Source organism: Hippocampus comes, unplaced genomic scaffold (genome assembly GCF_001891065.2).
Source record: "Hippocampus comes isolate QL1 unplaced genomic scaffold, H_comes_QL1_v1.1 scaffold64, whole genome shotgun sequence".
Classification (NCBI taxonomy): Eukaryota; Metazoa; Chordata; class Actinopteri; order Syngnathiformes; family Syngnathidae; genus Hippocampus; species Hippocampus comes.
The window spans coordinates 1045710-1057522 of NW_017842053.1; the positions used below are offsets into that span (position 1 = coordinate 1045710).

Below are 11813 nucleotides of genomic sequence, written 5' to 3' on the forward strand. Positions count from 1 at the left end.
CCTGGATAGGTTTGCCAGGTCCTCGGCGGGCAGCTCCCCACTTTCCAGCCACTGCAGGTCCACGACATTCTCCGGGTTGTGCGTTACCTTTAAATCACACTCTAGCATCAGTGAGAGGACCGTGGGAGATTGAGCGTGAGGGATATTCACCTCTTGGATGTGGGAAGCGATGGCAGCTTTGGTGTTGAAATCCAGAGTCTGGATGCGTTCGATGTAATCTTCCTTTTTCTCACACTGGAGACAGAAGCAATTGTTTTATTTTGTTCACAAGCAATCTTGCTTGCTTTTATGTGCGTTATGACATTATTTGAAAAAAATAAATAAATAATAAAAAATCTACCAGACACCTCCTGTAGAATTAAATTAGTGACTGTGGAACAGAATATGACCTTGACTACATCGCATCAATCTCTGATCGTGACTCATGTGGTTACTGTCATGTGAAAAAAGAGAATTAGCGGGCTTATGCTACCATTCATTGATGGCTTTGATGTGTGAAAAACACCTCTTTTGAGGGACAGAGACAGTGCCGGCCTGCGAAAAGCAGAATCCATGCATAATTGATGCCCATTAAAATGGATTGGAGGGGAAAAAAATTTAAAAAATGGGGGCAAGGCACCAAACTCTCCAAGATATAAAAAAAATATACACATTGGAAAAAAATCAGCATGTTCTGAATTGCAGTCGCCAGTACATAACACTGTGTGAATGAGTCTAATTCTTTCCATGAGGTTTTTGTGGCTTTTTACACTATGCCGTAAAGTTAAGACGGGGTGCTTTATTGTTTTTAGTGGTTAACTATGTCATTTACATTGTTAGCCTTGCAACATAATTTCCGAAGTCCTTTTCAAACTACTGTTACCAAATCAATTTAAAAAATACAAAAAACACCAATCTGCCTGTTCAAAGTTTTTACGTGTTTAACAAAACCATTTCAATATAACTGATTTTATTTAAGCTAACAACTTGAAGGACCTTTTTTTTTTTCTTTTCACAACGGTGACAGCTTGTGTGGAACAGATTTCAGTGCATTGAAGTCAAGAGATGGGTCTTTACCTGAACAGCACAGCCCAGAAGCAGTAGCAGTAGTTTCTTCATCTCCTCCAGACCTCGCTCTTAAGGACAGAAATAGGGAAATCTTCCGTGAGGAACAAAGCTGCTAATCCTCATGTGTCACATGTTTGTGTTCCAATGAACCCTCCTATTACTGTTTATATTATTTTTCAGGAAAAGAAATATTGTCTCTGGGTTGATTTGACCCAGGGCACGATTGCTGGATCCAAACGTGCAAGAAATATACTGTACTGAAAGACTACTTTGGAATGTCGTAAAATACTTCGTTTTAAATGTAGTTTAATTGGTTCGATCTGAACAGGTCTCTTCGGAGTGCCGGTCCACCCATCAAATTGAAATTAAACACTGAAGAGGGTAACTACGATGTCCTTTTTGAGGATGTTTTCCTCAATGAAAAGACAAAATTAACTTGCAAACTCGTCAGCTTGCTGTACAGGCCACAACTCATCTGCTGGATTTTAACCAGGTGTTGAGAGTCTGTATGTGTGTGTGTATCACAGTGAATAAGCGCAAGGTATCGTGACTCCACTGCTGTTGTGGGTGTAGAGTCGTGACACGGTGATTTATGTGAACGTGCAACGCACAAGGGGCAGACGATGAAGAAGGTTATTAACCTCTGACTTTACCCTTTTGAACATGAGAAAGAAGACAGGAACAAAAGAGGCAATGCAGTGCTTGCTTTGGAAAGCCTCACCAAGTCCAATTAAAGGCGTGTGAAAGGTCACAAATTCATTAGGTAACAGACTCGCTCAGGCCACTACATTTGGTACACTGCACCGACGCATGCTCAGTCCAGGGTGGACCTCCACCAAGGTAAAAAAAATTGGGGTGAATGCTTTTATTTTTCTGTGGGTGTACCAAATGGATGTAATGTCATTACAGGGTTTTTCCATGCTGTGACAATGAGGCGCTCTAAAGTGGCCACTCCTGCCCAAAGCCCTGGTCCACAAATTGGCAGTCAAGCCGGACTCCAACACCCTAAAAAAACCTCTTCCGCCTTCTCTCCATGAAAAGCACACACTTGTGGCAAACAACGAAGAGCTCTAACACAGCCATGCCAGTGCGAGGCTCCAGTCCGCAAGTAAATATAAACAATTTTTCATCCTCCATTAGTTGTTGATTAATCGTTGCATCTCAACAGGATATTCAAAGAGCATTCACAAAATGTTCAGTGGTCGAATTGAATGTCATCTGCTTGAGCAAGTGTACCTAATTTAGTGTCCCCATGAGTGTTAAGTAGAAACGATGAGTTGATGTCTGACAAAAGTCAGCTTAGCGGGAACTTCTATTAGCACCGCCGCTTCGAGACGGGGGAGCGGATTTAGCGCGGCAACAAGGTAGGCGAAGATAAGCAGCCCCTGTGTGGACAAATAACAGCGAGAGAGAAGTGAAGGAGCAAGCAGGCGCTGCAGGAGGGAGAGATGAAAGGCAGCGAGACAAAGCAAGCAGCAAACTGGGATGAGGGGACAGACAGACGGGTGAAAATAAACTGGAAGCACGTCCATTCTCCATTTATCCATCATCCCTCCTTCCTTCCTATGAATCATCTCTCGCTTCCTCTCCTCTCCTCCCTTCACTATCGTCAAGGACACTGACTCACCCGGTCTTTCAATGCGTAGCGATTATGACAACTCGCTCGTGAGCTATCGCTGTAAACGCCTCGTGTGACGAGATGAATACAGTCACTCAGGATTGCATGACTTGCATGTTTGGGCTAAAACACACACGCGCACACACACACACAGATGTTGCTTTGCCAGGAAATCATTCAGTGAGCATCATTGCAGCAAAGGGGTGAAAACTGTACATGGAAGCTTTGGGAGTATTTCAGCAACTAGTGAAGATATTGCCTCGGGATTTCTTGGATGTTTAATGGTCAAGCTGTTTCCTTAAAAGAGACATCGATGCGTTTTTCACAACTAGAACAGTTCCCAGGCATGTTAATAACATGTCTGTGACATGCTAACGATCAAGAATTCCCGTGCAATGTACACCTTGTTCTTCAATCCTCCTGAAACTTAGCGGGGGGAGGAGCTAGGCGGTAGAAATAGGCAGCTAACTAAATATTTACTCCGTTGTTTAATTTCACAGCTGATTGAGCAATTCAAATATTTTTTAAAATCATATATCATTTTTAAGTATTCAATTCCACGCATGAGTCCACACAGGCTTTGGTTCCAGCTTCTGTCAGCGATCCAGTTTTTTTTTTTGGCAAGGGTGCATTTGTCATTCACTATGTCCCTTTTTTTTATACTAAATGAGCATATTGACACAAACATCAAATAGTTCTACAACCCCACAGCGTCCGGTTCATAACAAGGATTAGTTTGGAGGTTGGTCCAAAACAAAAACACCATTGACACCAAAAACATGAGACTGTTGACTTTTAAGAGGACACAAAGGAGGTACTGTGCATGCCGGTTGACATTTGCATGCCAGCACGCCTATCAAAACGACGCGCACAAGCTCAGCACGGGCTTTCGTGGGAGCTTTTGGGTGGCGTTGACAAGTTCCCACTTTTGGGGGAGGCATAGCTCCTCCCCTTAAGTCAAGTTGGCCCCCCACCATCACCAACGAGAGCATAATAAAAGCCACATGTTGAATGAGTTTCAGTTGGCAGCCGCCGGGCCAAAATGTGTGCGTGCTCCCAGAGGCTTGTTGACTTGACTGAAAAAAAAAACTAAATGCAGAATTTGGCCTAAATATTTCTGTCTGCTTTGGTCCACGTGCTCCAAGCAACCCCCCGGCTAACTGTCTGTTCTTTTAAAATAATATGCTTGACAGAATATTACTCAGTAATTGTGTGTGTAGCAAAAAAAAAAAAAAAAAAAATTCCAAGAAAAAATTTAACCCTGGATTAAAACAATGGGCCGCAGTTAAGAGGAGAGTGCAGAGAACAGCAAAAGGTACGCCAACATTAGCATGTTGGGCACACAGGCAGGCTAACGTTAGCATTGTTGTTATTTCTCGATGTGTCTCCTCAACAATGACGCGACCGTGGTTCAGGCCATATCAGCGAATTAGTAGTAGCGATGGCTACCCGTGAATACTTTAATTTCCAACGTCAACCTCTTTCCATTGCGCAGGACACACAGTATTCCGCCAATAAGCCAGTTATCCTTCGGCGCAGACGTTCGCGGCCGCCTATTATTGTTCATTTATTTATCCTCGGCGGCTGCGCGTTGAAATTAAACTGGCGGGTGCAGAAAGGCGATGAAAGAGCTGACGTGATAGCAAAGGCAGCGGTGAAAGAGAGATAAAGGCAGCCGAGTGAGGAAGCGCAGTCGTTTGCAGTTAGCTTGAAGAAAACATGTTAGGGAAAAATGTGTTCATAATTTATAGACGTGCCCATCAAGTGAGACGTTAAGTAATCTACAGTAAATGGATTGATGAAATCCTTTTTGAAGGAGCGGCAATGATTTGCGAATGTTCGTTATTTTGGCAGCGGTCATTCTCTGTCCTCGATGAATATTCAAATTCACGGGGTTACAAAAGCAAATGAATTTTTTTAAAAATAAGTAGTGGACATTAAGAACACAGTTTTTTACCGGCCACCCCCGCCGCTCGTTATCGTCCCTCTTCACGGTTACACCCCAATATCAAGTAGCAGATTTGGGTCAACGGCGGAGGTCAAACCGATCACTATCGCGCCAGCGTGAAATTTAAACACGTTAAGACGGCAGAGCTTTGAGACATATCCAATGTCGTTCTCCGGGTTCAGTGGGTCAAAGCTACAAAAATGTTTTACTTTCTGCAGAGCAGTTTCCTTTGTCATCATATATGAAGCAGGCAGCTTAATTGCTGAAGGATTTAAGGGGGAGCACAGCTCCAAAAAAAAAAAAAAAAAAAAGACATCTCAGAGGCTGAGGGGGAAACTCATTTGAAACATCAAAGCGCCATAAAAATGAAAGCTCCTTTATCGGCGCATTGTACTGATGCGGTGAGAGAGAGAAGCCGCATCGAAATTGCTCGTGACCGCTGAGTGAACTCCGAGTCTCCGAAAATTCTCTCGCCATCTTCTTGTGCCTTCATCCGAAATGAAGCGGTGTCATATGGGGAAGGCTTACCGGTGAGAGGGCTCCGGCCCAGGACCAACACATCGGGTAGAGGCATCATCACCAGCTGCTGGAGCGTCTCCTGTTACCGAAGAAAAATATGTTGTCAGCGCTATTGTTCGTAATACGCGGATTAAAGAAATGTGGGTTGAAAGCAGATTGGCAAAAATATCGGGATAGTTAGACAAGACAAACGCGACAGGATAATCCATTAGAAATATCCAGCAATCACACAATTGCGGATTTCGATCAGCAGTGTGTTAAAAAAAAAAAAGGCTTACTTAAGTCAGTTGGTATGTGTACAGTATGAATATCATCACCAACCCAAACCATTGTGAGTTTAAAGCCTAAGGCATGCGAAGCTCATATATGGGGTTGATAGACAGCTGAATTAACAGCATCCACCCCCTGCAGTGTGAATAGTGTATTAGTGAAATTCATATGCCTGAAATTGCCAGTGTGGATTTTCTCCCACAGTCGCCCCCCATTCACATGTCAATCAAGTCAAATCCAAGGAAGCCCATTAGATTACACACACACACACACACACACACACACACACACACACACACACACACACACACGATTACGATATTGTCCGGTTTACCCGTCACATCCTTCCAAACCAAACACATGTGGGTCAGAACCTTCCTTTTGTCCATTCAAGGCAGTTGGAAGGGGGGTTAATCCCAGGTCAGGACAATTCAAACAGGAAATGGGTGGGAACATGCGACAAGGAGTAGGGAGTGCGGGGGGGCTACTTCCTGCCGGACACACAACCGCTCGTATCTCGAAAAAGTCATGCCTCCTGGGTATGTCCAAATAACCTCTTCACGTGTTGAAATAGGAAAAAAGCAAACATTTTGTCTGAATGTATTTTTTTTTTCAGTCAAATTATGTCAAAGCATAACATTTGGCGCAAAGTAGCGGTGAAACGGGTGTTGCTCAGAAACGCTCAAAGTATCAACAACAGTTCAAAAGGCTCTCTGTACAATAGCCTATTAAATTACCTCGAAAAAAAAATGAAATGGCATAAAAATGACATTGTTTCCCAGTGATGGTCTTTGGTCACCCAAGTGGGTTTTGTTTGGGCCACCTATACAGTACGATGAGTGTTCACTTCCTACCATTGAAATACATTGGCGGCATTTGCAAAAAAAAAAAAAGAAAAAAAAAACCCACACTTCACTCCATTACCGCCTAAAACAATTCCTGCCCTTAGGATTTGGACACAGGGAGTGAAATAAAACAAAAACAACAAAAAGCAGTTGATTGCATAAGAAGTGGAACTCTGTGCCCCAATTACATTCAAGCGACAGATGGACGACGACTATCTGGCATGAGAACGGAGCGGTCCTGCACTCTTTTCAGCATCTTGGCAACCTGTGAATTATTCTATGGCCAGAACTGAACTCCATGACCACAGAGTGCAAAAAGTGGATGTGTTTATGGGGGAAAAAAAAAAATTAAATCGATGAAATCCATGTACAATATAGTCACATGGGCTGTACTAGTAGTAGTAGAGGCTAAAACTGTTTTACGGTGTTCACAGGGTTTCGTACCTGTAGGCGCGTTGCAGTTTTAGCCTCCGGGTTCAACAAGTCGCCCGGCAACTGCACTTGGCATTGGCGCGGCAGTAGAGGTGACGAGGTGTACAGCGGCTCATTTGCATGAGACAGGATCACCACCTCAAAACGGATGGATTTCCAGCAGAGTCCTAAGTGCTCTATAATTCTTGATCCTTGGGTTATTTTGGCGAAATGTTCTAGTCGCTAGACTGTTCTTGCCAGAGAAAAAGCCTTTAATACTTAAAAAAAACAAACTGTGCTTACATGATCTTCCCAAACATTTTTTTTCAAAGGTCTAAGAGCCATGAGTGATGCAATAAATAAAACTCAAATCTGACGAAGCTGTGTAACATACAGAAGTGAATCTGTATTCAAGCCGATACCTTCGTGGCTGACCAGATCCTTGCGCAACAAAGCATTCCAATTTTACTTTGACATTTCTTTGAATGAAAAACATCACTGTTCGGAACTTATGGCTGCTTTTCAAAGACCATCTGCATTCATGTTGTCTACACAGCTATGCTAGAGAGAAAATGCTGAGTCAGAGCTCAGAAGAGTTTTTTTGGGTTTGCCAACCATCACCTGTCAGCAGTCCCACCTGTCCACTTCATTGGCAGCACGTGCTTGCTGTGAGAGTGGTGCATTTGTAGCCCCTCGGATCCCGCACGCCACCCAAATTGAGTTGCGGACACTCATACGACGATAGCATAAAACCTTTGATGTCATGAGTATAGTGCAACCTCTTGTGATCAGATGCGTTCTGCTAAATGTCAGGGCCAATTCCAGGGACTTTTATCCAGGACTTTACTCAAATGAGACTCACTCGGACTCATCCAAGCATCTTTGACAGAAGGGCGATATTATTACCAAGCTTTGTGATTGACATAATTTAATGTGGGAATATTTGCCAAAGTTTAAAATAGTTTCGTTTTATCTCACATTCAATCATCAGCGAACACAACACACCGATTTATTTTCCATTACGTAGCCTACCTAAGTGCTAGGTGCACAAAGTGCATTTTCTGTTTCAAATGGATCTCTCCAAGTACTTAAGGAATACAGCAAACTTGTGTGCCGACGAAATGTCTCGTACATCTCCTGATGCAGCAGCTTCACAACTCGTCCGGTGCACTCGCAACGTGAAAGGCAGGAAGGAATAAAACGCTTTGAGGATTAGCAGCGGGCTAATACGACAGCTAAAACACAACTGCCTAATATTCCTCTCGGATTATGTGGGGCGCGGGTTTAGCGGCTCTCATGCATAAAACATGGACACTGCGGGAGGAAGAAAGCGAGAGAGAGAGAGAAGTGAGGGCGTCGTGGCGATGCGCTGCTAATACCAAGAAGGCAAGCACGTGTGCACACACACCTTCCTTCTTCATGCCGCAGTGTCACTCACTTCCTTCTCATGGGCTGTGTTTGCAATATTTAACTCATTTCCTCCTCTCTAATCCTGACATAGAAATATTTTCATATCCTGACTGTATTGTTCACGAGTCAAATGAAAAATACTTTTGAAATGTCACCACTGTGGCATGATTACAATGTGCCAGATCAACGTCACTTGGCGGACCTAAAAATAATTTTTAAAAAAGCAACAAAAAAATTTTAAATAAAAAAATTAATAAAATCATGTCATGCCAATATGTGTTGTGACGTGTTGCTCAATTTATATTCTGGACATTTTCGCGCCATGTTTCTTGCTACCCTAATAGGGCTATGCACTGTTGCTGACACGGCTGTTGTTGTGCCCATTGTTCTCTCGTGCCATCACAAAGCCTGCCCCCCCCAACCCCCATCTACATTGTGTAGTGCTCGCTTGTGTTATAGCACTGCATGAGGAGTTGGATTCTTGACCTGCTCAACATGTAAAATGCTTTGAGGCTACTTTTGTTATGAATTAGCAGTATTTACATATTGACTTAACTGTTTTAAAAAATAAAACAAATAAAATCAAACAATACCCTGGAAATGAATTACTTTCTAGTGCCCATCGATTGTCGACTACTTTTAAGGAGGCATTGCGCGAATACATTAAGGGCACGACTGTCTATAAGGAGGGAATACGAGCTACAAAGTTTAACAGCAGTAAAAAATAAATAAAAAAAAAGGCTAACCACTATATAGGACACCATATACACACACGTGTAGTTGATATAAAGTGATGGCGTCTATTAAACACAGGGGAGGGAGCCGCAAAGACAAACAGAGGGGAGAGAAGGAAGGGGAGGGGGGAGGATGAAGTCTTGATTCCATCACGACCCACTCTGGCACAACCCATCCTCTTCCCCCATCTTCCACATTTCCTCCCCCTCCATGCCGACTATATAAATTTCCGTGTTATTGATTCCAGCAAGGCTTCACAGCACGTCCACTGTGGCTCATCTTCCATCCCTCCGAGACGTTTAGACATATTGACGGCGAGGCGTGTTGGCTCAAGGGGGTACGGACTGTATCACAACACAATAGAGCTGACTGGTTGGCTTGATTTACGGTTGGTGTAATAGCTAAGAATAAATAACGCTGCGAGCCAATCAAATATATGGTCAGGCATCATCTTGTCCGACAGCCTTTCGAGCGGGGAATCTATTTATGTGTGAGGATGCAGGGAGACTCTTTTGTCTCTGCAGACAAAAAAAAAAAAATACAGTCCCGAACAGTCGAAAAGGGAATCCCCTTGGTGCGTGTGGTATCGTCATGTGTGAACGTTTTTCCAAAAAATATGAACAGAATTCCAGATGGCTCATTTACTGCAATCATTTTTCATCAATCTGATTGTGGTAGGCTGTTTGTCATTTCATTGATTTCTGCATTATAAGTCATGACAATAGCTTCAGAAAACCACCGAAACCTCAAAGGACTGTCAAAATAATGAAGAAATGTGCCATGACATGATCCCATTAGCTGGCATAGGCAACTATGAGCAAGCAATTTAGCATCTTCAGATTGAGGCTTATATTGGCAAATTCCCCTGCAGACATTTGTCCAAGTACAAGCCTTTGAATTCATCTGTAACGACCCACTTCAAGATGTCTTCCAACTTTCACGGCACGCTTGGCAATTTAGCATCTATGGAGGATACCGGCTCCTGATCGGGGCTCATCTGGGTCAATTCCCTTTACTGGGTACTTCAAGCTAAAATGGCTGACTTCCTGGTTATTACCAGGCATGGGTCCTTTACACTTTTTCATGTGCCCCGACACAAGAGACCCAATTTACCTCAATTTGGTAAAATGGTGCTGGGGGACTAAGTTTTTGGGGCGTCTTATTTGGAACCCCTAATAAAAAAAAAATACAATCCTGTGCGTTTCAATTGAATGTGCGCATGTTTGGATGCCTGTGCTATTAAATGTGTGTCGATGGACAGGTTCTCCACTGTTTCCGTCTGACAGAGAGCCCCTGTCTGGCCTTACGCAAATACTGAGCCTACCCGCCCTCCCACCTTTCCGCCCACTTCCGCTAACGGCGTATAGCTTTAACAGGGGGGCTAATTGTGCCACTACACGTGTGTGCGTGTGAGTAAGGATGCGTATGTGTGCCCCAACCCTTAAAAGCATGAATCACACCCATTCTGCAGCCCCGCGGAGCTCCGTTGCCATAGAAACGGGGGGTGAAAAGACGGATAAGCTCTATGTGCTAATACATAGAGTACGGTACAATACATGCGCAAACACACGGGCATCCGCGAACACACATCTCTCTGGGGTACTTCTCTCTGCAAACTCCATCACCACCACCAACAAAGGGAAGAAAGGCACTTCCTCTTTTGGTCCAAATGAACACAAACACACACTTCCACGGAAAACCCACTTGACACCTGATCTAACAACCACTACACATAATGCAGTGTTGCTGTTTGACGCGCAGCAGAGATCCAAGATAGGCCTGTGGCATATTATGAAAGAAAAAAAATGTTTTTATTGTGTGCATACAAATAGTCGGATCTCTGGAAGAGTGCCTGCCCACCTGGCAAATGGAAATTAAACAACCAAGTCAATTTGTAAATCAGCTGCCTATTTCTGAAACTGTATCTGTGAAATCTGAATGAGGTAAAATGATGCCATCACAGTTTGACTTACTGACAAAATAATGAGATTGGGGGAAGATCTGCCACTTTCAAGCAGCTACACCAGGGGTGTCAAACTCATTTTTGTCATGGGCTACATTGTAGTGACCGTTTCCCTTGGAGGGCCGTCATGACCGTGAAAATATATAAAGAAGTCAAGAATAATGCTTCAATCAAAGATTATTTTTAAATTAGTGTGATGAGGGGTTTGGTAACAAGAAAATGTTTACAATATCTCGCTTATTTATTACATATGCGATGTTAAAATTTTGGTACGGATTTTAGCAATCATCGTAGAAGTTGACATGTTTGATTTGCTTTCGCGGGCCACTTGAAATGATGTCATGGGCCAGATCTGGCCCCCGGGCCTTGACTTTGACACCTGTGAACTACACCATGTCATACACTTTCAAAGCTATCAAAGCCGCAATCTAATCAGAGATGCACCGAGTTAGTGATAGCTTGTGATAAGCGGCGCACGCTTTATGCTCGGCGAAAGTACTGACACGGTGGGTGTAGAAATATAATAGATGAAGTGCTGCCTCCCTGAGTGAAAATTCTTTTCCTATCTCAACAGGTGCTTTTTTTTTCTTTCCCCACATTATAGGCTTCACTTGTATCCTTCGGGATTGAAAGTGCTGTTGCAGTTTTTATGGGAGCTTGCTTTTTGGGCTCCACTTCCGCAAGTAGAAGCCGCTCGTATTGTCGCAACACCCTCGCTCTGCCTGACATGGTTACCAGTAGGGTTGTCAAAATCACGTTTCTTTTCACCAATTTCTTTCCCTCCACCTTGAGACGACATCCGACTCCTCGTTTCGTTTCAGTGCACGACTGAATGAGGTCGACAGTTGTGGTGGGCGTGTCCACTGAATAGAGCAGCAGACGGGGAAGTCCTGAGTGGTCCAGCTGGAGCCGAGATGTTCTCCGTGAGGAGGCAGCGAAAAACAAGCTGTTAGCAGGGAGTTTCTTTTGTTCTCTGGCGATATCCATCAGCCAGAGAGCTTTTTATTACGCTCTCCCTCCACACCCCTGAAGGCTTGAACAAGCTGC

At 43.6% G+C, this 11813-nt stretch overlaps 1 protein-coding gene across 1 annotated transcript in view; it reads right to left on the reverse strand.

Annotated features, from left to right (window-relative positions):
• LOC109509894 (girdin-like) overlaps positions 1–11813 on the reverse strand; it is a 27380-nt gene that overhangs the window by 1049 nt on the left and 14518 nt on the right. Inside the window, exons 2-5 of the mRNA XM_019859796.1 lie at positions 5142–5211; positions 1057–1115; positions 151–234; positions 16–87 (exon numbers count right to left, since the gene is read on the reverse strand). Coding sequence (XP_019715355.1) covers positions 16–87; positions 151–234; positions 1057–1115; positions 5142–5190 — 264 coding nt within the window. The 5' untranslated portion in view covers positions 5191–5211. The remainder of the gene's footprint in view (positions 1–15; positions 88–150; positions 235–1056; positions 1116–5141; positions 5212–11813) is intronic.